We start from the raw sequence: 23,858 nt of genomic DNA on the forward strand, positions 1-23,858 counted from the left end.
GGGCTGAAGGAGGAGGGCTGAAGGAGAGCTAAAGGAGGGCTAAAGGAGGGCTAAAGGAGGAGGGCTAAAGGAGGAGGGCTAAAGGAGGAGGGCTAAAGGAGGAGAGCTGAAGGAGAGCTAAAGGAGGAGGGCTAAAGGAGGAGGGCTAAAGGAGGAGACTGAAGGAGGAGTGCTAAAGGAGGCGGGCTGAAGGAGGAGGGCTAAAGGAGAGCTAAAGGAGGGCTAAAGGAGGAGGGCTAAAGGAGGAGGGCTGAAGGAGAAGGGCTGAAGGAGAGCTAAAGGAGGGCTAAAGGAGGGCTAAAGGAGGAGGGCTAAAGGAGGAGGGCTGAAGGAGGAGGGCTAAAGGAGGAGGGCTGAAGGAGGAGGGCTAAAGGAGGAGAGCTAAAGGAGGAGGGCTAAAGGAGGAGGGCTAAAGGAGGAGGGCTAAAGGAGGAGGGCTGAAGGAGGAGAGCTAAAGGAGGAAAGCTAAAGGAGGAGAGCTAAAGGAGGAGGGCTGAAAGAGGAGGGCTAAAGGAGGAGGGCTAAAGGAGGAGGGCTAAAGGAGGAGGGCTAAAGGAGGAGAGCTAAAGGAGGAGGGCTAAAGGAGGAGGGCTGAAGGAGGAGGGCTGAAGGAGAGCTAAAGGAGGGCTAAAGGAGGAGTGCTGAAGGATGAGGGCTAAAGGAGGAGGGCTGAAGGAGGAGGGCTGAAGAAGGAGGGCTAAAGGATGAGGGCTGAAGGAGGAGGGCTAAAGGAGGAGAGCTAAAGGAGGAGGGCTGAAGGAGGAGGGCTGAAGGAGGAGGGCTAAAGGAGGCGGGCTGAAGGAGGAGGGCTGAAGGAGGAGGGCTGAAGGAGGAGGGCTAAAGGAGGAGGGCTAAAGGAGGAGGGCTGAAGGAGAGCTAAAGGAGGGCTAAAGGAGGGCTAAAGGAGGAGGGCTAAAGGAGGAGGGCTAAAGGAGGAGAGCTGAAGGAGAGCTAAAGGAGGAGGGCTAAAGGAGGAGGGCTAAAGGAGGAGACTGAAGGAGGAGTGCTAAAGGAGGCGGGCTGAAGGAGGAGGGCTAAAGGAGAGCTAAAGGAGGGCTAAAGGAGGAGGGCTAAAGGAGGAGGGCTGAAGGAGGAGGGCTGAAGGAGAGCTAAAGGAGGGCTAAAGGAGGAGGGCTAAAGGAGGAGGGCTGAAGGAGGAGGGCTAAAGGAGGAGGGCTGAAGGAGGAGGGCTAAAGGAGGAGAGCTAAAGGAGGAGGGCTAAAGGAGGAGGGTTAAAGGAGGAGGGCTAAAGGAGGAGGGCTGAAGGAGGAGAGCTAAAGGAGGAAAGCTAAAGGAGGAGAGCTAAAGGAGGAGGGCTGAAAGAGAGCTAAAGGAGGAGGGCTGAAGGAGGAGTGCTGAAGGAGAGCTAAAGGAGGAGGGCTGAAGGAGGAGGGCTAAAGGAGGAGGGCTGAAGCAGGAGGGCTAAAGGAGGAGAGCTAAAGGAGGAGGGCTGAAGGAGGAGGGCTGAAGGAGGAGGGCTAAAGGAGGCGGGCTGAAGGAGGAGGGCTGAAGGAGGAGGGCTGAAGGAGGAGGGCTGAAGGAGGAGGGCTAAAGGAGGAGGGCTAAAGGAGGAGGGCTGAAGGAGAGCTAAAGGAGGGCTAAAGGAGGGCTAAAGGAGGAGGGCTAAAGGAGGAGGGCTAAAGGAGGAGAGCTGAAGGAGAGCTAAAGGAGGAGGGCTAAAGGAGGAGGGCTAAAGGAGGAGACTGAAGGAGGAGTGCTAAAGGAGGCGGGCTGAAGGAGGAGGGCTAAAGGAGAGCTAAAGGAGGGCTAAAGGAGGAGGGCTAAAGGAGGAGGGCTGAAGGAGGAGGGCTGAAGGAGAGCTAAAGGAGGGCTAAAGGAGGAGGGCTAAAGGAGGAGGGCTGAAGGAGGAGGGCTAAAGGAGGAGGGCTGAAGGAGGAGGGCTAAAGGAGGAGAGCTAAAGGAGGAGGGCTAAAGGAGGAGGGTTAAAGGAGGAGGGCTAAAGGAGGAGGGCTGAAGGAGGAGAGCTAAAGGAGGAAAGCTAAAGGAGGAGAGCTAAAGGAGGAGGGCTGAAAGAGAGCTAAAGGAGGAGGGCTGAAGGAGGAGTGCTGAAGGAGAGCTAAAGGAGGAGGGCTGAAGGAGGAGGGCTAAAGGAGGAGGGCTGAAGCAGGAGGGCTAAAGGAGGAGAGCTAAAGGAGGAGGGCTGAAGGAGGAGGGAGTTACACATGAATATAAATCTCTGCTGGAAGATACATGATGTCTTTGTAAACAGTGAGGACGGAATAATAGGAGTTTCAAGAAATTGAAACAAACAGATCATTCAAACACCATCAGTGTGTGTGTGTGTGTGTGTGTGTGTGTGTGTGTACCTTTAACTGTGCTGATGCTGAGGACGCCCCCACCCCCCAATGAGGGCGGATCTACACTGCAGACTGCAGCCTGTTTATATCCAGCCTGCAGTTCACTGCTGTTACTGCCATCACAGCCTCCATCAGAGCCTCCATCAGAGCCTCCATCACAGCCTCCATCACAGCCTCCATCACAGCCTCCATCAGAGCCTCCATCAGAGCCTCCATCAGAGCCTCCATCACAGCCTCCATCACAGCCTCCATCACAGCCTCCATCAGAGCCTCCATCAGAGCCTCCATCAGAGCCTCCATCACAGCCTCCATCACAGCCTCCATCAGAGCCTCCATCAGAGCCTCCATCAGAGCCTCCATCACAGCCTCCATCACAGCCTCCATCACAGCCTCCATCAGAGCCTCCATCAGAGCCTGAAGACTCTGAGACCACCCCCAGGTGAGTGTGTGTTTACTGGGCAGCTGTTTGCACTGATTTCATGCTGAATCAGCAAAACTGTGACGTCACCCTGATTATTAACTAATCAGAGAAGACCCCCTGCAGGTCATCATGCTGTAGGGCTGTTTTATGTCAGAGGGCATAGAAGACCCCCTGCAGGTCATCATGCTGTAGGGCTGTTTTATGTCAGAGGGCAACATGTTCTCTGCTGTCACTCAGGAATCACATCACAGGTCACATGAGAGACGCTCTTATCCAAGAGACTGACATACATCACCACTGAGGACAATCACAGGAGCATGGGGGGGGTCTCGCCCAGGGACACCATGACATGCTCACTGTATAGACGGGGCGGGGCTTAACGGTATACTGTATTGAGGGGGTGGCGCCTACACTGTATACGGTATTGAGGGGGCGGGGCCTATACTGTATTGAGGGGCGGGGCTTATACTGCATTGAAGGGGCGGGGCTTATACTGTATTGAGGGGCGGGGTCTATACTGTATACCTTATTGAGGGGGCGGGGCCTATACTGTATTGAGGGGCGGGGCTTATATGGCATTGAAGGGGCGGGGCTTATACTGTATTGGGGCGGGGCTTATACTGTATTGAAGGGGCGGGGCTTATACTGTATTGAGGGGCGGGGCCTATACTGTATTGAGGGGCGGGGCTTATACTGTATCCTGTATTGTTTGTCAGGATGATTTGCGGCGTGTCTGCCCGCCTCCAGCACTCCCGGCTCCGGGCTGCAGGTTTGGGCTCGGTGCAAGAGGCGCTGCGGTACCAGAGCCAAGACTTCAGGGTTCTGCAGGAGGACTGTCTGCAGAGCGGGGTTCTGTTCCAGGACCCCATGTTCCCCGCAGAACCTGGCGCACTGGGCTTCAAGGACCTCGCCCCCTACAGCACCAAGACCAGAGGCGTGGAGTGGAAGAGACCGCCGGTGAGAACCAGAACCTACAGAACCAGAACCTACAGAACCTAGAGCACCTGATTGCACAGAATCATGAGCTGATAGTTGAATGTTCCAGCTGAAAGACGGACAGAACATACTGACAGCAGAGTCTGGATGATAGTGAGATGGAAATGTAGCTGAGGATAAATTAAGTGTGTGAGTATGAACTGTACCACTCTCTCTCTGATTTGCTGCTTCAGGAGATGACGGAGAACCCGCAGTTCATCGTGGGCGGAGCCTCGAGGACGGACGTCTGTCAGGGCGCACTCGGTGAGTCCCTGATGTATCAAAACCTGCATCCAGCTCATTAACATTAATGTTTGGCAAGCGTTCAACCTCCCTCAGAGGTGAACCGGTTCCACCAGGCCCCGAGAACCCAGGATAAAAGACGCCTTTATGGTCAAACAGAACCAGGGTTTAAAGACTCAGGAGAGCAGAGGAACCAGTAAAAGGGGTCTGCTGGGTTCAGCTTGTTATCGTTAATAACTCTAATACCTCTCCTGCTGCCGGGATCTCATTGAGGAACCATAGAGCACAGAGTTCTGCAGAGGCGCTGACTCGGCTTGATTGATTTGTATGGACGGAGCCAACAGGAAACATTTGCTTAAAGTGCTGATGTTAGCATCTAGCTTAGCATTAGCTTGTCCCCACAGACCATCAGAGTCTGCTAATGGATCAGCTGATGGTCAGCAAGGGCCTGTCGCATGCTTCCTGGAACCCTCTAGGAGACACACCTCTCGTTAATAAATCAGGTCCAGTTATGGTGGAGGAGACGTGAACACCTCAGGTACCTCAGGTACCCCCTCCACGACCTCAGGTACCCCGCTCCACCACCTCACCACCTCAGGTACCCCGCTCCACCACCTCAGGTACCCCGCTCCATCACCTCAGGTACCCCCCTCTGGTACCCTGTTCCATCACCTCAGGTACCCCCCTCTGGTACCCCGCTCCATCACCTCAGGTACCCTGCTCCATCACCTCTGGTACCCTGCTCCACCACCTCAGGAACCCCGCTCCACGACCTCAGGTACCCCGGTCCACCACCTCAGGTACCCCGCTCCATCACCTCAGGTACCCCGCTCTACCACCTCTGGTACCCCGCTCCATCACCTCTGGTACCCCCGCTCCATCACCGCAGGTACCAGGCTCCATCACCTCAGGTACCAGGCTCCATCATCTTCATCCCCTCAGGTAACCTGCTTCATACCCCACGCTCAGGTCGGGTGACAGACAGAGGAAGAGAGAGCGAGGGCGTCACTAAAGAAGACCTGTTTTATTGCTGCATGTTTTCTGCAAGATTTTACATGTGTGTTTACTGTGTGTGTGTGTGTGTGTGTGTGTGTGTGTGTGTGTGTGTGTGTGTGTGTGTGTGTGTGTGTGTGTGTGTGTGTGTGTGTGTGTGTGTGTGTGTGTGTGTAGGAGACTGCTGGCTGCTGGCAGCGATCGGCTCTTTGACTCTAAACGAGCGTCTGCTGCATCGCGTGGTTCCTTTCGGACAGAGCTTCCAGCATCAGTACGCCGGCATCTTCCACTTCCAGGTGAGTCTGCACCTGAGCCTCTTTACCTATCCACAGGCCCCCGCCCCTTCACCTGGGCACAAGCCTCACTTGCTCACAATGCGTCCAGGTGACGCAGGAGTAAAAGTCCTCTCTGTGTCTGTAGTTCTGGCAGTAAGGAGAGAGGATTTCAAAGTAAAAGTCCTCTCTGTGTCTGTAGTTCTGTCAGTTAGGAGAGAGAATTTCAAAGTAAAAGTCCTCTCTGTGTCTGTAGTTCTGGCAGTTCGGGGAGAGAATTTCAAAGTAAAAGTCCTCTCTGTGTTTGTAGTTCTGGCAGTAAGGAGAGAGAATTTCAAAGTAAAAGTCCTCTCTGTGTTTGTAGTTCTGGCAGTTAGGAGAGAGAATTTCAAAGTAAAAGTCCTCTCTGTTTCTGTAGTTCTGGCAGTTAGGAGAGAGAATTTCAAAGTAAAAGTCCTCTCTGTTTCTGTAGTTCTGGCAGTTCGGGGAGTGGGTGGACGTTGTGATCGACGACCGGCTGCCGGTCAGAGAAGGGAAGCTGCTGTTCGTTCACTCTGCTGAGGGGAGGGAGTTCTGGAGCGCTCTGCTGGAGAAAGCCTACGCCAAGTACGAGATTTTTATATGTGTTTGCTGTGTGTTTACTGTGTGTTTGCTGTGTGTTTGCTGTGTGTTTGCTGTGTGTTTGCTGTGTGTTTGCTGTGTGTTTGCTGTGTGTTTACTGTGTGTTTGCTGTGTGTTTGCTGTGTGTTTGCTGTGTGTTTACTGTGTGTTTACTGTGTGTTTGCTGTGTGTTTGCTGTGTGTTTGCTGTGTGTTTGCTGTGTGTTTACTGTGTGTTTGCTGTGTGTTTGCTGTGTGTTTACTGTGTGTTTGCTGTGTGTTTACTGTGTGTTTACTGTGTGTTTGCTGTGTGTTTGCTGTGTGTTTGCTGTGTGTTTACTGTGTGTTTACTGTGTGTTTACTGTGTGTTTGCTGTGTGTTTGCTGTGTGTTTGCTGTGTGTTTACTGTGTGTTTGCTGTGTGTTTACTGTGTGTTTACTGTGTGTTTGCTGTGTGTTTGCTGTGTGTTTGCTGTGTGTTTGCTGTGTGTTTGCTGTGTGTTTACTGTGTGTTTGCTGTGTGTTTGCTGTGTGTTTACTGTGTGTTTACTGTGTGTTTGCTGTGTTTCCTGTGTGTTTCAGGCTGTGCGGGTCCTACGAGGCTCTGTCTGGTGGCAGCACGTCTGAGGGTTTTGAGGACTTCACCGGCGGAATGTGTGAAAGCTTCGATCTGAAGGAAGCTCAGCGGGATCTGCAGAGCATCATTGGCCGGGCGCTGAGCCGAGGCTCGCTGATCGGCTGCTCCATCGATGTCAGTCCCTCCTCTACAGAAATACATGGGAGTGTTTGTTACTGGGGGCCTGAGGAAAGGGGGGGGGCATGTGAGGCTAAGTGGATCTGCAGTCCTGTAAAAATCTAGGATTCCCTGGCTGCTTAGTGCCTGTGCTAATACATTAACCGTAACGATAATAAGACGTGTTATTAGCAGATAATAAGATGCTCTGTTTGGCATCAGCTGTTTTCTAACCCCCCCCCCCCCTCAGATCAGCAGTGCTGTGGACATGGAGGCTGTGACTTTCAGGAAGCTGGTGAAAGGTCACGCCTACTCTGTGACGTCCCTCAGACAGGTGACACACATTTACACACACACACACACACACACACACACACACACACACACACACACACACACACACACACACACACACACACACACACACACACACACACACACACACACACACACACACACACACACACACACACACACACACACACACACACACACACACACACACTAATCCCCCTCTGTTTCTTTTTAGGTGGAGTACCGTGGTCAACACAAGATTCTGATCCGGATCAGGAACCCCTGGGGACAGGTGGAGTGGACCGGAGCCTGGAGCGACAGGTGTGCATGTGTGTGCGTGTGTGTGTGTGTGTGTGTGTGTGTGTGTGTGTGTGTGTGTGTGTGTGTGTTATGACAGTTTTAACGGACCAGTTTAAACTGTATTTGTGTTCAGGTGATGGTGAGCTCTCTGCACATTAAAGATTGTTCAACACCTTTCACCGAGTGAGTGTGTGCGTGTGTGTTTGTCTGTGTGTGTGTGTGTGTGTGTGTGTGTGTGTGTCTGTGTCTGTGTGTGTGTGTGTGTGTGTGTGTGTGTGTGTGTGTGTATGTGTGTGTGTGTGTGTGTGTATGTGTGTGTGTGTGTGTGTGTGTCTGTGTGTGTGTGTCAGCTCCTCAGAGTGGAGCAGCGTTGATTCTGCAGAGAAAGACGAGCTGCTCTGTCAGATGGAGGACGGAGAGTTCTGGTAGGTGAAGAGGTTCATGTTAGGACCAGAGTCTTCAGTCTATAGCAGCAGAACCAGGAGCTGGTCCCTGGTCAGCCTGAACCAGAACTCACTATAAGCTGTCTCTCTGTCTGTGGTTCAGGATGTCATTCCAGGACTTCCTGCGTCAGTTTTCCCGTCTGGAGATCTGTAATCTGACCCCTGACACTCTCAGCTCAGAGGCTTCTAGCTGCTGGAGCTCGTCCCTGTTCCAGGGGGGCTGGAGGAGGGGCAGCACCGCAGGGGGGTGCAGGAACCATCCCAGTGAGGAATAAGTCCTAAACTCTGACATGATTTAAAAATGGGTTAAAGTAACTGTTTCAGTTCTGAAATAAATTAAAGGTTAAGTAGAAAATTGTGAACTACCTCAGCCCAGCAGATAGAGAATACATTACCCATGATGCTCTGCCCCCAGCAGAAAGAGACTACATTACCCATGATGCTCTGCCCCCTGCAGATACGTTCTGGATCAACCCTCAGTTTAAGGTGTGTCTGCTGGAGGAGGACGATGACCCAGAGGACGAGGAGAAGTCATGCAGCGTGCTGGTGGCTCTGATGCAGAAGGACCGCCGCCGCCACCGCCGCTATGGCCAGGACATGCACACCATTGGCTTCGCTGTGTACCAGGTCAACAACAACAACAACAATAATAAATATAAACACAAAATGATGAATGTGCTGCAAGTGATCAGCAGTTAGTAATCTGACTCTCTGTGTTTCCTCTCACAGATCCCTGAGGAGGTGAGTCAGCCTTCAGTCTGATCAGTCTCTATATCTCTGCCTCTGTCTGCAACCCGTCTGTAACCCATCTGTAACCCGCCTACAACCCGTCTGTAACTCTGTCTGTAACCCGTCTGCAACCCGTTTGAACCCGTCTGTAACCCGTCTGTATCCCGTCTGCAACCAGTCTGTAACCCGTCTGTATCCCGTCTGCAACCAGTCTGTAACCCGTCTGTAACCCGTCTGTAACCCGTCTACAACCCGTTTGAACCCGTCTGTAACCCGTCTGTATCCCGTCTGCAACCAGTCTGTAACCCGTCTGTATCCCGTCTGCAACCAGTCTGTAACCCGTCTGTAACCCGTCTACAACCCGTTTGAACCCGTCTGTAACCCGTTTGAACCCGTCTACAACCCGTTTGAACCCGTCTGTAACCCGTCTGTAACCCGTCTACAACCCGTTTGAACCCGTCTGTAACCCGTCTGTAACCCGTCTGCAACCCGTCTGTAACCCATCTGTAACCCGTCTGTAACCCGTCTGTAACCCGTCTACAACCCGTTTGAACCCGTCTGTAACCCGTCTGTAACCCGTCTGCAACCCGTCTGTAACCCATCTGTAACCCGTCTGTAACCCGTCTGTAACCCGTCTACAACCCGTTTGAACCCGTCTGTAACCCGTCTGTAACCCGTCTGCAACCCGTCTGTAACCCATCTGTAACCCGTCTGTAACCCATCTGTAACTCTGTCTGTAACTCTGTCTGTAACCTATCTGTAACGCTGTCTGTAACCCCGTCTGTAATCCCGTCTGTAAGTCAGTCTGGAACCCGTCTGTAACCCATCTGTAACCCGTCTGCAACCAGTCTGTAACCCATCTGTAACCCGTCTGTAACCAATCTGTAACGCTGTCTGTAACCCCGTCTGTAATCCCGTCTGTAACCCGTCTGTAACCCGTCTGTATCCCGTCTGTAACCCATCTGTAACCCGTCTGTAACCCGTCTGTAACCCGTCTACAACCCGTTTGAACCCGTCTGTAACCCGTCTGTAACCCGTCTGCAACCCGTCTGTAACCCATCTGTAACCCGTCTGTAACCCATCTGTAACTCTGTCTGTAACTCTGTCTGTAACCTATCTGTAACGCTGTCTGTAACCCCGTCTGTAATCCCGTCTGTAAGTCAGTCTGGAACCCGTCTGTAACCCATCTGTAACCCGTCTGCAACCAGTCTGTAACCCATCTGTAACCCGTCTGCAACCAATCTGTAACGCTGTCTGTAACCCCGTCTGTAATCCCGTCTGTAAGTCAGTCTGGAACCCATCTGTGACCCCGTCTGTAACTCCGTCTGTGACCCCGTCTGTAACGCTGTCTGTGACCCCGTCTGTAACACTGTCTGTGACACCGTCAGTAACCCTGTCTGTAACGCTGTCTGTAACGCCGTCTGTATCCCATCTGTAACCCATCTGTAACCCGTCTGTAACCCGTCTGTAACCCGTCTGTATCCCATCTGTAACCCATCTGTAACCCGTCTGTAACGCTGTCTGTAACCCGTCTGTAACGCTGTCTGTAACCCCGTCTGTGACCCCGTCTGTAACGCTGTCTGTGACCCCGTCTGTAACGCTGTCTGTAACCCCGTCTGTGACCCCGTCTGTAACGCTGTCTGTGACCCCGTCTGTAGCGTTGTCTGTGACCCCGTCTGTGACCCCGTCTGTAACGCTGTCTGTGACCCCGTCTGTGACCCCGTCTGTAACGTTGTCTGTGACCCCGTCTGTAACGCTGTCTGTGACCCCGTCTGTAACACTGTCTGTGACCCCGTCTGGAACTCTGTCTGTTACCCCATCGGTAACCCGTCTGTAACCCCGTCTGTATCCCTATTTGTAATGCTGTCAGTAACCCTGTCTGTCCGTCAGTACGTAGGCTGTCCCAGCGTCCACATGAAGAAGGACTTTTTCCTGCACCACTCGTCCTGCGCTCGCTCTGAGACCTTCATCAACCTGCGGGAGGTGAGCGCAAGGCTCCGCCTCCCGCCCGGAGAATACCTGGTGGTGCCGTCCACCTTCGAGCCATCCAAGGAGGCCGACTTCGTGCTGAGGGTCTTCACGGAGAAAAGGGCCGACACCACGTGAGTCCTTGTGGAGATCTCTGGTGGTTATCAAATATCATATGAAAAAACAACCAATGTACTGACATACTGTGTGTATGTGTGTGTGTGTGTGTGTGTGTGTGTGTGGTGTGTGTGTGTGTGTGTGTGTGTGTGTGTGTGTGTGTGTGTGCAGGGAGATGGACGACAAAGTGGAGGCTAACTTAGAACAAGAGGTAAAAAAAAAGAAATTTAAATCACAATTCATAGAAAGAAAAATGGAATCCACTTTTATGGAATTTGCTGACTGTTTCCTGTTTGCTGTTGTTCATCTCAACAGGTGGAGATCTCGGAAGATGACATCGATGATTCTTTCAGGTCGATGTTTGCTCAGCTGTCCGGAGACGTGAGTCTGATTTACTGACAAGTTCTGAGGAGTACTGACAGTATTATACGTATATATATATATATATATATATATATATATATATATAGTATATATATATATATATATATATATATATATATATATATATAGATATGTCGGTGTGAGAGGGTTGATGTAAAAAATATTAGTTTCTTCAGGGTCTGCAGGGGTCTCTCAGATTTCATTCAGAGATGAAGTGATGAAACGAGACGTGAACTGATTCTGGTTACTTCCTATTTGATGATGAATGTCTCCTTAAAGTTTAAATATAATATACATTTCTGACATCAGGACATGGAGATCTCGGTGCAAGAGCTGAGGACCATCCTCAACCGAGTAGTGTCCAAACGTAAGTCCTCAGAGTTTCAAGATGTGTTTGTCCAGCTGTAGAATTCTACAGTTTCCAATCTGTACCTCAGCTGTGTTAGCATCAGGTGCTAACATCAGGTGCTGACAGCAGGTGCTAACAGCTAACAGTGTTTAATATGTGATGAACCCGAGTCAGTGACATGGCTTCTTCTTCTGTGGTTCCTCAGACAGAGACCTGCAGACGGACGGCTTCAGTAGCGAGTCATGTCGAGCGATGGTCAGCCTCATGGACGTATCCTCTCAGATCCTCCTCATTTACACAGGAAAGTATAGGGTAACGCTCTGCTGGTTCGGCTGTGTGTTCTTCATGTGTTGAAGGGAAAAGCTTGGACCTTGACTTCAGATCAGAAAGACGGCAGCACCCGCCTCGGCCTGTTGGAGTTTCAAATCCTCTGGAACAAGATCCGGAAGTGGCTGGTATGTTCTGCAAAGGAGAACCGAGCTGAAGTTCTGCATCAGGTTCAGAGTTACTTTGATGTGAACATCTTCCTCTGCAGGGAATCTTCCGGGACTTTGATCTGGACAAATCCGGCTGCATGAGCTCCTACGAGATGCGTCTGGCTCTGGAGAACGGGGGTGAGTCTCATCAGTCCCGAGTCTCTCTGAGTCTCTTTAGTCTCTCTGAGTCTCTTTAGTCTCTCTTTAGTCTCTCTGAGTCTCTTTGGTCTCTCTGAGTCTCTTTAGTCTCTCTGAGTCTCTTTGGTCTCTCTGAGTCTCTTTGGTCTCTCTGAGTCTCTTTAGTCTCTCTTTAGTCTCTCTGAGTCTCTTTGGTCTCTCTGAGTCTCTTTAGTCTCTCTGAGTCTCTTTAGTCTCTCTGAGTCTCTTTGGTCTCTCTGAGTCTCTTTGGTCTCTCTGAGTCTCTTTAGTCTCTCTTTAGTCTCTCTGAGTCTCTTTGGTCTCTCTGAGTCTCTTTAGTCTCTCTGAGTCTCTCTGAGTCTCTTTAGTCTCTCTGAGTCTCTTTAGTCTCTCTTTGGTCTCTCTGAGTCTCTTTAGTCTCTCTGAGTCTCTTTAGTCTCTCTGAGTCTCTTTGGTCTCTCTGAGTCTCTTTAGTCTCTCTGAGTCTCTTTAGTCTCTCTGAGTCTCTTTAGTCTCTCTGAGTCTCTCTGAGTCTCTTTAGTCTCTCTGAGTCTCTTTAGTCTCTCTGAGTCTCTTTAGTCTCTCTGAGTCTCTTTAGTCTCTCTGAGTCTCTCTGAGTCTCTCTGAGTCTCTTTAGTCTCTCTGAGTCTCTTTAGTCTCTCTGAGTCTCTTTAGTCTCTTTAGTCTCTTTAGTCTCTCTGAGTCTCTTTGGTCTCTCTGAGTCTCTTTGGTCTCTCTGAGTCTCTTTAGTCTCTCTGAGTCTCTTTAGTCTCTCTGAGTCTCTTTAGTCTCTCTGAGTCTCTTTGGTCTCTCTGAGTCTCTTTAGTCTCTTTAGTCTCTCTGAGTCTCTTTGGTCTCTCTGAGTCTCTTTAGTCTCTCTTTAGTCTCTCTTTAGTCTCTCTGAGTCTCTTTAGTCTCTTTAGTCTCTCTGAGTCTCTTTGGTCTCTCTGAGTCTCTTTAGTCTCTCTTTAGTCTCTCTTTAGTCTCTCTGAGTCTCTTTAGTCTCTCTTTAGTCTCTCTTTAGTCTCTCTGAGTCTCTCTGAGTCTCTTTAGTCTCTCTGAGTCTCTTTAGTCTCTCTGAGTCTCTTTAGTCTCTTTAGTCTCTTTAGTCTCTTTAGTCTCTCTGAGTCTCTTTAGTCTCTCTTTAGTCTCTCTGAGTCTCTTTAGTCTCTTTGGTCTCTCTGAGTCTCTTTAGTCTCTCCTTAGTCTCTCTGAGTCTCTTTAGTCTCTCTGAGTCTCTTTAGTCTCTTTAGTTTCTCTGAGTCTCTTTAGTCTCTCTGAGTCTCTTTAGTCTCTCTGAGTCTCTTTGGTCTCTCTGAGTCTCTTTAGTCTCTTTAGTCTCTCTGAGTCTCTTTGGTCTCTCTGAGTCTCTTTAGTCTCTCTGAGTCTCTTTAGTCTCTCTGAGTCTCTTTAGTCTCTTTAGTCTCTTTAGTCTCTTTAGTCTTTCTGAGTCTCTTTGGTCTCTCTGAGTCTCTTTAGTCTCTCTGAGTCTCTTTAGTCTCTTTAGTCTCTTTAGTCTCTCTGAGTTTCTTTGGTCTCTCTGAGTCTCTTTAGTCTCTCTGAGTCTCTTTAGTCTCTCTGAGTCTCTTTAGTCTCTCTGAGTCTCTTTAGTCTCTCTAAGTCTCTTTAGTCTCTTTAGTCTCTCTTTAGTCTCTCTGAGTCTCTTTAGTCTCTTTAGTCTCTCTGAGTCTCTTTGGTCTCTTTAGTCTCTCTGAGTCTCTTTAGTCTCTCTAGTCTCTTTAGTCTCTCTGAGTCTCTTTGAGTCTCTTTAGTCTCTTTAGTCTCTCTGAGTCTCTTTGAGTCTCTTTAGTCTCTCTGAGTCTCTTTGGTCTCTCTGAGTCTCTTTAGTCTCTCTCTTTAGTCTCTTTAGTCTCTCTGAGTCTCTTTAGTCTCTTTAGTCTCTCTGAGTTTCTTTGGTCTCTCTGAGTCTCTTTAGTCTCTCTGAGTCTCTTTAGTCTCTCTGAGTCTCTTTAGTCTCTCTGAGTCTCTTTAGTCTCTCTTTGGTCTCTCTGAGTCTCTTTAGTCTCTTTAGTCTCTCTGAGTCTCTTTGGTCTCTTTAGTCTCTCTGAGTCTCTTTAGTCTCTCTAGTCTCTTTAAGTCTCTCTGAGTCTCTTTGAGTCTCTTTAGTCTCTCTGAGTCTCTTTGGTCTCTTTAGTCTCTTTAGTCTCTTTAGTCTTTCTGAGTCTCGTTGGTCTCTCTGAGTCTCTTTAGTCTCTCTAAGTCTCTTTAGTCTCTTTAGTCTCTCTTTGGTCTCTCTGAGTCTCTTTAGTCTCTTTAGTCTCTCTGAGTCTCTTTGGTCTCTTTAGTCTCTCTGAGTCTCTTTAGTCTCTCTAGTCTCTTTAAGTCTCTCTGAGTCTCTTTGAGTCTCTTTAGTCTCTCTGAGTCTCTTTGGTCTCTCTGAGTCTCTTTAGTCTCTCTCTTTAGTCTCTTTAGTCTCTCTGAGTCTCTTTAGTCTCTCTGAGTCTCTTTAGTCTCTCTGAGTCTCTTTGAGTCTCTTTAGTCTCTCTGAGTCTCTTTGGTCTCTCTGAGTCTCTTTGAGTCTCTTTAGTCTCTCTGAGTCTCTTTAGTCTCTCTGAGTCTCTTTAGTCTCTCTGAGTCTCTTTAGTCTCTTTAGTCTCTTTAGTCTCTCTGAGTCTCTTTAGTCTCTCTCTTTAGTCTCTCTCTTTAGTCTCTCTCTTTAGTCTCTCTCTTTAGTCTCTCTCTTTAGTCTCTCTCTTTAGTCTCTCTCTTTAGTCTCTCTCTTTAGTCTCTCTCTTTAGTCTCTCTCTTTAGTCTCTCTCTTTAGTCTCTCTTTAGTCTCTCTTTAGTCTCTTTAGTCTCTTTAGTCTCTCTTTAGTCTCTTTAGTCTCTTTAGTCTCTTTAGTCTCTCTGAGTCTCTTTAGTCTCTTTAGTCTCTTTAGTCTCTTTAGTCTCTTTAGTCTCTCTTTAGTCTCTTTAGTCTCTCTTTAGTCTCTCTTTAGTCTCTTTAGTCTCTCTTTAGTCTCTCTGAGTCTCTTTAGTCTCTCTGAGTCTCTTTAGTCTCTTTAGTCTCTTTAGTCTCTTAGTCTCTCTGAGTCTCTTTAGTCTCTTTAGTCTCTTTAGTCTCTTTAGTCTCTTTAGTCTCTCTTTAGTCTCTTTAGTCTCTCTGAGTCTCTTTAGTCTCTTTAGTCTCTCTTTAGTCTCTTTAGTCTCTCTTTAGTCTCTCTGAGTCTCTTTAGTCTCTCTGAGTCTCTTTAGTCTATCTGAGTGTCTTTGAGTGTCTTTAGTCTCTTTAGTCTCTCTTTAGTCTCTTTAGTCTCTCTGAGTCTCTTTAGTCTCTTTAGTCTCTCTTTAGTCTCTTTAGTCTCTCTTTAGTCTCTTTAGTCTCTCTGAGTCTCTTTAGTCTCTCTGAGTCTCTTTAGTCTATCTGAGTGTCTTTGAGTGTCTTTAGTCTCATTGTCCACAGGATGTGGTCCTCTTCCAGGATGTGAGTGACCTTTGACCCTGAGGTGTGTCTGTGTCCGCAGGCTTCAGACTGAACACCCAGGTGCTCCAGATGCTGGTCGCTCGGTACGCCGACAACGAGGTCATCGACTTCGACAACTTCACCTGCTGCCTGGTCAAACTGGAGGCCATGTTCAGTATGCACACACAAGCACGCACACACGCATACACGCTCAGACAGACAGACAGACAGACAGACAGACAGACAGACAGACAGAGGCTCACACCCACATTGTTTACTAGGCGCTGCAGTGAGTGGCAGCCTGTTTAAGAAGCTCTCCTTAGTTTCCTTCTTCTTCTCTTTGCTCTGTGTTCTCTGCACTACTGCTACTTTTTATTGTTCTTAATCTCATTGTCAGTGTTGGGACATTGATTCCCAACTTGTATATATTATAGGTAGGGTTTTTACCACTTTTCGATGGATAACGATGGCAGGACTATCTCTTACTCAAGAGAAGCGCTCCTCTCCCTCCGGGGCCGAGTTGCAGCACCACCGAGGGATTTACCAGCAGTAATACGCAGACACAGACGGACGACACGGCTTAACGGGGAAACACCAGACTGTCTGGTGGAGCCGGACGGCTTCACTGTGGTTCGAGCCGACAGAGACAAGAAGAGAGGAGGAGGACTGGCCGTCTTTATTCACACACGATGGTGTAACCCAGGAACCGTATCGGTAAAGGACAGTATTAGTACTCCGGACATTGAGCTGTTGGCGCTGAGTTTGAGGCCGTACTGTTTACCTCGGGAGTTCTCACACGCCATCGCTGTTGTTGTTTACATCCCACCAAGTGCTGCAGCGTCGCAGGCGCATGATGTCCTCCACTCCTCCACGCGGGGGGTACATACGGGCACCCCAGTGCATTCATCTGAAAGTCTCCAAAAGTCTTTCAAACTTCACCCAGTGTGTGACCGGTGGCACTAGGAACAATAAGACACTGGACCTGCTGTATGCCAATGTTAAGGAGGAATACAGCTCTACCAGGTGTGGGGAGGGGTGATGAACATCACAGGCTCCAAACAGTCAAACACGGCTATGGAGGGGACCCCTGAAGGTGAGAATGAGCTGAACCTGTTCTTCAACAGGTTTGATCTCCCCATCTCCAGCTCAACAGGGCAGCAGGGGTTCTCTGGCACAGGACAGTTTTCTGCGCTGGACAGTCAGCAGGAGCTTTCAGCAGCTCTGCAGTCTCTCTCTGGAGCTGATGAAGGGGCGTCAGATCTGGAAGACTTCCTGCATTGTCCCGGTGCCCAAGAAAACATGCCCCAGCCCTCCAGGAGATACAGGCCTGTAGCTCTGACCTCTCCTGTCATGAAGATCTTTGAGAGACTGATCCTGCAGCATCTCAAACCCCTTGTGTGTGACTCCCTGGACCCTCTACAGTTTGCCTACCAGTCCCACATCGGTGTAGAGGAGGCCCTCTCTACATGCTGCACAGAGCCAACTCACACCTGGAGAAGCCGCACAGCTCACTAAGAACCCTGTTGTTCCACTTCTCCAGCGCCTTCAACACCATCCAGCCACACCTGCCCTCTGAGAAGCTGTCCCTGATGCAGGTGGATCACAGCTTGGTGGCCTGGATCACTGACTACCTCACCAGCAGACCTCAGTATGTCAGACTGCAGGGCAGCGGGTCTGATGTGAGCAACACTGGAGCCCCCCGAGGAACTGCGCTGTCACCCTTCCTGTTCACCCTGTACACCTCTGACCTCCGCTTCCACTCCGGCTCATGCCACCTACAGAAGTTCTCCGATGACTCCTCCATCGTCAGCTGCATCACAGATGACAACGAGGAGGAGTACAGGGCCCTGGTGGAGGACTTCGTAGGCTGGTGTGACAACAACCACCTCTAGCTCAACATCAGCAGGGCTAAGGAGCTGGAGGTGGACTTCAGGCGGAGCACGAAGAGGTCTCTAAAACCCATCACCATCAGGGGGGAGGAGGTGGAGGTGGTGAACAGCTACAAGTTCCTGGGAGTGCACCTGAACAATATACTGGACTGGAGAGACAACACTGATGCTCTCTGCAGGAAGGGACAGAGCAAGCTGTTCCTCCTGAGGGGACTCAGGTCCTTCAGCGTGTGCACGAGGCTGCTGCAGACGCTCTACCGGTCTGTGGGGGCCAGTGTGCTCTTCTTTGTGCTGGGGGGGAACACCAACCAAAGGGATGCAGACAGGCAGAACAAGCTGGTGAGGAAGGCTAGCTCTGTAGTTGGAGTTAAACTGGACAATCTGGAGGAGGTGGCTGAGGGGAGGACGAGGAGGACACTGGACAGTATCCTGGATAACCCTCCCCCCTCGGCACAGCACTAACAGCTGGGGAACTCCTTTGAGCCTGTAGCCATCAGACTGCACACCAAGGGGTTCACCATGAGACCCACTAACAGTAACCGGACTGCACACCAAGGGGTTCACCATGAGACCCACTAACAGTAACCGGACTGCACACCAAGGGGTTCACCATGAGACCCCCTGACAGTAACCGGACTGCACACCAAGGGGTTCACCATGAGACCCACTGACAGTAACCGGGCTGCACACCAAGGGGTTCACCATGAGACCCCCTGACAGTAACCGGACTGCACACCAAGGGGTTCACCATGAGACCCACTGACAGTAACCAGACTGCACACCAAGGGGTTCACCATGAGACCCACTGACAGTAACCGGACTGCACACCAAGGGGTTGACCATGAGACCCCCTGACAGTAACCGGACTGCACACCAAGGGGTTCACCATGAGACCCCCTGACAGTAACCGGACACATCAAGCTGCTCTGTCAGAAATCTTGCGAGGAGCACCTGGTCGTGGCTGGTTTGTGGTGGGAGGATGATCTTTCCACTTCCGGATTCAGGCCCCAACAGTGCTGGAACCATAGACTGTATATATAGATGGACAGAGTGGCTCCATTCAGCTGTGTTCTATAGCAGGGGTTTTCAACTGGTTTTGTCCCAGGGACCACCATTCGGACTAGAAAGCAATCCGCGGCCCACTGATGTGCCTGCGCGTGCGCGTGTGTATTTGGTGTTACATGCATAGCTCAATGCATGAAACATGAAAGAGAGGCCACGCAGATTTTATAATAATAAAAGTAGATTTATTAAATTAAATTAAATTAAAGATTATTTTAAAGAAAGAATAAAGAATAATAAAGTGTTGTGCAATTCAGTATTGGGAAAAGTAACTAAAAATGTCATGCAAAGTCAGTCTAGGTGTGTGACAAAACAACAACGGAGAACAAAAATCCAACAACACCGGAGAACCAAAATCCAACAAATGAAGACCAAGGCAGCCTCAACTGCTGGCTGGTCAGGGCTTTTATAACCCAGCCAGGACAGACCTGTCACCAATCACCTGCTGTAGAGACAGAGAGATTGAGAAAAGCAGAGAGAGATTGAGAAAAGCAGGGAGAGAGAACAGGCTTACCATTAACACAGGGCGGGGCCTAAACCCGCCAGGGTCGTAACAGTGAAAACATGGGAGAATTAGGCCTACCTGTCAGTGTGATATCTGGGCGTGGTGAAGTCCACACAGCCTGTCTATTCGTGGCGAAATGGTAGACAGAGACAGTCTCATGTCATTCTCTGGATCAAGCCTAGCCCTGTACTTATTCTTTAAGTACGCCAGTGTAGAAAAACCACTCTCACACAGGTATGTGGTTGGAAAGGGCAAAAGACACCTCATTGCTTTTGCAGCAAGCTGTGGAAATTCTGTCTGGCAACTTATCCAGAATTTAACAAGGGGCTGTGTGTCGTACATATGCCTCCTGACAGAGTCTGTGGACATCTCAATCAGCTTATCCTCTTCCACAGCCGTCAGACTTGACCCTACTGATGCATCGTCACTGAATGGGAGCAGGATCCACTTGCTGTCACGGCGCCACTCTTCCGAATCAGTGAAGTACTTTGCGAATTGACGCACAAGCTTCCTCAAATGCTCACATATAGTGTCGTTGATGTCAGTGCTGTCAGGGTATTCCTCAACTGAAGGAAACATCGCCAAGTTATTGCTCTCCACTCGTTCGATCCACTTTGACATTTTTTTCACAAATGCGTCGAGCTTCTCGTAGAGCTGCATGACGTTTGCATCTCTCCCTTGCATGGAGCTGTTCAACTTGTTCAGCTCTGCAAAAACATCTGTGAGGTACGCCAGCTTAGTTAACCAGTAACTATCGTTGAAATTGGAAGCCAGATCAGAATGCTTCTCGCACAAGAACTCGTAGATAGCTCCGCGTAGTTCAAACACACGGGCGAGCACAGCGCCGCGAGACAGCCAACGCACCTCTGAATGATAAAGGAGAGAGCTGTGTTCACTTCCCAAGTCATGGCATAGGGATGAAAACAGGCGTGTATTCAATGCGTTTCGTTTTATGAAGTTGACCGTCTTGACAACGACATCAAACACACCACTGAGCTCAACACTGAGATCTTTGGAGGCGAGAGCCTCTCTATGAATCAGGCAGTGTGTCCAAATTACCCCCGGAGCCACCCTCCTTACATGCGCAAACAGTCCAGTCTTGCTGCCACTCATGGCTCGGGCCCCATCGCTGCATAATGCAACGCACCTCTGCCACGAGATATTGTGCTCCGTGAAAAAATCGTCCAGTGCTTTAAATATTTCTACACCGGTAGTTCGCCCGGGCAGTGGTTTGCAAAAAAGAAATTCCTCGCACATAGTGCCACTGTCCTCGTATCGCACAAATGTTAACAGTTGCGCATCATTAGTAACATCTGTCGTCTCGTCGATTTGAAGGGAAAACAGAACTGTCTGAAGTTTTGCCATCAGCTGGTCTTTGACATCATTTGCCATTTCCCCAATTCGTCTTCCGATTGTGTTGTCTGACAACGGAATAGTTTTTAATTTGTTGGCACATTCTTCGCTTACCATAGCTCTGCACATATCTATGGCTGCTGGCAATATAAGCTGCTCTGCAATGGTATGGGGCTTCTTACTTTTTGCAACCCTGAGAGCGACCAGATACGATGCTTTCAGTGCGTTTTCATTTATTTTTGCACTCTTCCTCATGGTAGCCTGCTGTCCTTTGAAATCACGCAACATCTGTTGCATGTACTCAACGGGTTTGGCCTTCAAGTGGACGTGATGCGTCTCCATATGCCGCGTAAGTTTCGACGGCTTCATAGCTTCATTACAGAGAATTGTTGAACATACGAAACACAGTGGTACCTCCTCTCCTGCTCTGTCTGTCGTCACTGTGAATCCATATTTAACATATTCCTCATTGTATTTTCTTTGTCGTCTTTTTTGCGAAGTTGACGCTTCGGAAGCCTGTCCTTGCCCTATCGTGGCGGCCTGTCCCTCTGTCGTGGCAGCCTGACCCTCTGTCATGGCAGCCTGTCCCTCTGGCACTTTCCTCACTACAAAACGATCCATTGGTGCTAGATATATAGCTAGACTAGTACATATGTAACAAATGTTTGCTGTACTACAACCTATCTTAAAATACTCTCGTCGGCTATGCTTATAAATGTGTGTCAACTTTGCTCGCAAGACTGTACGTAATGAATAATAAGTGAGGTTAGCGACGCAACTCATTACCATTAGCGAATCACAGGCTACCATAGACTGGATAGGCGCAAGGCTACATTCTGTCAGCTTGAATTTCCTTTATATTATTTTAAACATATTTTTCACGATATGTAACGGTATTCTGGAAATGTGTTGAAATATCAAAGCGAATTTATATTAAAAAAAAACAATGGTGAACTGATCAACATAGGCTCTTGTCACGGACCACATGCAATGCCGCCGCGGACCACCAGGGGTCCGCGGACCACCGGTTGAAAACTCCTGTAAAATTGAAGCAACCGAGGCGACGCCATCTTTGAAAATTTGGAGCCAGTTCGAAGTACGCTTGAGCAGTAGAATCTGAAGCATGCGCAGTGAAGAGGAGGTCGCGATCAGACCCGCCCACTCATCGAGTGAAACACGCCCCCTTCTCCGTCCGTTCCCCACCACACACACAGGCCGAGTCCGACTCTCTGGGGCTAAACTGGCTGAAACTACAGTGCCCAGTTCGGTCTGGGTATTTGGATTTTCTCCGGTAAGTGTAACGTATGTAAAACAAACCTCTTGTCTGTGTTTGTGACAGCTGTCATTAAATATTCAGCCTAGAATATTTAAACGTTAACGTTAACTTTTTTCTCATTAGAAATCTCGATGTTTCGAGCGTCTTCAACATACAAATCTATCTGTTTTTCGTTGGTATATGACCATAATCCTTTCAAGGATGTCCGAAAATCTATAGATTACTGTCAAATTAAGTTAACTTTCTAACGTTAGCGGCTAAGCTATCGCTACCGTCATTTTAATGAGTTCGCTAGCTAATATTAAGTTAATATTCACTTACCGAAAAAACTGCACAGAGCTCCCCTGAGATGGCCTGTTAGTACAATCAACAGCACAACACGACATGACTGTCAATATATAAATGTAAAGTAATAACAGCAAATAAAACCAATATGAGTTGCCTGACAAAAGAACACCACTACAGCCGAGCCTACAGCTACTCTGAATGAAATGAAATGTTGAAGGAGGTTGCAAGCGGCTGCACTGTCAATCAAAGTGTAACCACGCCCCTTTTATATTTATTAAAATAACATTAAAGAAAATAATTTCTCGGGAAAAAGAAAAATGGTGTGATGTGAAGCACCTTGAAAGCTATTTTTTCGAATAAAAAGTTGTGGATGCAAAATTTGTTTTAGGTGAGAAAAGTGACATAGAAAGTTGGTTACTTGCCCATTGAAAATACATGGGAATGGGCGGAGCTACGCATTGTACTGCAGCCAGCCACCAGGGGGCTCTGGACTAGCGCTTGCTTCACTTTTAACGGACGAACCTCTGTCCATCAATATATACAGTCTATGGCTGGAACATTCAGGAGTTCAGAAATCTGTAATGCCATCAGTTTGTTTTGCAACAGTAAGGTTGTGAAGGTCTTGAGAGAGCTCTTTGCTTTTACCCATCATGAGATCTTTCTTGTGTGACACCTCGGTAATGAGAGACCTTTTTATGGGCCATCAGTTGGGACTGAACCAGCTGATATTCATTTGCACTGACGAGGGGCAGGACTGCTCTCTAATCACTGACAGACTTCAGCTGGTGTCTTGGCTTCCCATGCCTTTTTGCACCTCCCTTTCTTCATGTGTTCAGTACTTTTCCCCTGTGTCATTCCATTTCAATACACATCACTTAATGTATGGACAGCTATGGTTTGATTCTGTGCATGTGTGGATTGCATGGGTTGTTACCGACAGCTGATGAACATCTGATGTCAACAGCACCTGTAGAGATCTATTTACTGAGAGAGACGCTGACGTGTTCAATACTCATTTTACCCGCTGTATAGATATATTTTATTTTAAATGTGTGTTTCATATCCTGTGTGGACCTGTCCTGTTTTTCCTCTCTGTCACTGATTAAACACTCAAATTTCCCCACCGGGATTAATAAAGGTACATCTTATCTTATCTTACACTCACACTTGAGCTGCGGCACAAAGTGAGTCACATGGCCGACAGATGCGTGCTTCCTGCTGAGTCTTCTTCTTCTGTGGTGTTTCCTCAGGAGCGTTCCAGGCGCTGGACACCGGTGGGACAGGGAGCGTGACACTGAACGTCTCCGAGGTGAGGACATGATGACATTATGATCTGAAGACTTTCACATGTTTTTATAGTTTTTGTATTTAAATATTGAAATATTTCTTTTTATTATGTTTTATATCTGTAAGTGTCACAGCATGACTAACAGCTGCTCTCCTCCTCAGTGGCTCTGCATCAGCATGAGTGGATGAGCGTCTGCAGACCGGCCAAGAGACTGTGGGAAAACACAGGAATACTGCAGAGATACTACAGGAATACTGCAGAGATACTGCAGAGATACTACAGGAATACTGCAGAGATACTGCAGAGATACTGCAGAGATACTACAGGAATACTGCAGAGATACTGCAGAGATACTACAGGAATACTGCAGAGTACTTGCAGTAATATATGAGTAATACTACAGTAATACACAGAGTACTTGCAGTAATACTACAGTAATACACAGAGTACCTGCAGCACCTCTGCACTGTCCTTCACTCATGTATTTATCTATGTATTAATTAATGTATTGAAGTATTTATGTATTTATTGAATCATGTATTGAAGTATTTATTGAATCATGTATTGAAGTATTCATGTATTTATTGAATCATGTATTGAAGTATTCATGTATTTATTGAATCATGTATTGAAGTATTCATGTATTTATTGAATCATGTATTGAAGTATTCATGTATTTATTGAATCATGTATTGAAGTATTTATTGAATCATGTATTGAAGTATTCATGTATTTATTGAATCATGTATTGAAGTATTTATTGAATCATGTCATAATGAGACGGAGCTGCCTGTCAGTCAGAGCTCTGGGAGGCGTTCACCTGAGATTTATTGAAGAACTACAATTTAGAGGTACTTGTACTTCACTTGAGTTTTTCTATTTTATGCTTCTGTGTACTTTTACTCCACTACATGTATTTAACCCCTTTAGTTACTTTACAGATCTGGATTAATGATGGTAAATATAATCTCCCTTAAATCAGACTGTAGTTCACCTGCAGTACATCCAGCAGCTACCCTGCA

At 48.4% G+C, this 23,858-nt stretch overlaps 2 protein-coding genes across 2 annotated transcripts; one reads left to right on the forward strand and one right to left on the reverse strand.

Annotated features, from left to right (window-relative positions):
• The first annotated feature begins 2,130 nt into the window (after positions 1-2,130).
• On the forward strand, positions 2,131-23,550 carry capn1b (calpain 1, (mu/I) large subunit b). The gene is made up of 22 exons (XM_063882511.1): positions 2,131-2,757; positions 3,456-3,696; positions 3,909-3,978; positions 5,128-5,246; positions 5,695-5,828; positions 6,403-6,571; positions 6,804-6,887; positions 7,083-7,168; positions 7,498-7,572; positions 7,694-7,854; positions 8,048-8,217; positions 8,320-8,331; positions 10,210-10,421; positions 10,576-10,615; positions 10,720-10,785; positions 11,098-11,155; positions 11,343-11,407; positions 11,524-11,592; positions 11,673-11,751; positions 15,237-15,350; positions 22,799-22,857; positions 22,998-23,550. The coding sequence occupies exons 1-22, from the start codon at positions 2,342-2,344 to the stop codon at positions 23,022-23,024; spliced, it is 2,526 nt and encodes an 841-aa protein (XP_063738581.1). The 5' UTR covers positions 2,131-2,341; the 3' UTR covers positions 23,025-23,550.
• On the reverse strand, positions 18,091-20,974 carry LOC134863800 (protein FAM200A-like). Its single transcript, XM_063882513.1, has 2 exons — positions 18,710-20,974; positions 18,091-18,571 (listed from the first exon to the last, which is right to left on the reverse strand). The coding sequence occupies exon 1, from the start codon at positions 20,792-20,794 to the stop codon at positions 18,713-18,715; it is 2,082 nt and encodes a 693-aa protein (XP_063738583.1). The 5' UTR covers positions 20,795-20,974; the 3' UTR covers positions 18,091-18,571; positions 18,710-18,712.
• Positions 23,551-23,858: the final 308 nt, after the last annotated feature.

This window comes from Eleginops maclovinus, chromosome 4, assembly GCF_036324505.1.
Source record: "Eleginops maclovinus isolate JMC-PN-2008 ecotype Puerto Natales chromosome 4, JC_Emac_rtc_rv5, whole genome shotgun sequence".
Classification (NCBI taxonomy): domain Eukaryota; kingdom Metazoa; phylum Chordata; class Actinopteri; order Perciformes; family Eleginopidae; genus Eleginops; species Eleginops maclovinus.

What these genes read in the sequence shown, in the direction of transcription:
- capn1b (XM_063882511.1), top strand. Translation starts at nt 2,342, where the DNA reads ATGCTGAGGACGCCCCCACCCCCCAATGAGGGCGGATCTACACTGCAG. An exon ending in CGTCTGTCAGGGCGCACTCG is followed by an intron (nt 3,979 to 5,127) that starts GTGAGTCCCTGA and finishes GTGTGTGTGTAG; the next exon opens with GAGACTGCTGGCTGCTGGCA. An exon ending in CCGGCATCTTCCACTTCCAG is followed by an intron (nt 5,247 to 5,694) that starts GTGAGTCTGCAC and finishes CTGTTTCTGTAG; the next exon opens with TTCTGGCAGTTCGGGGAGTG.
- LOC134863800 (XM_063882513.1), bottom strand. Translation starts at nt 20,794, where the DNA reads ATGGTAGCCTGTGATTCGCTAATGGTAATGAGTTGCGTCGCTAACCTC.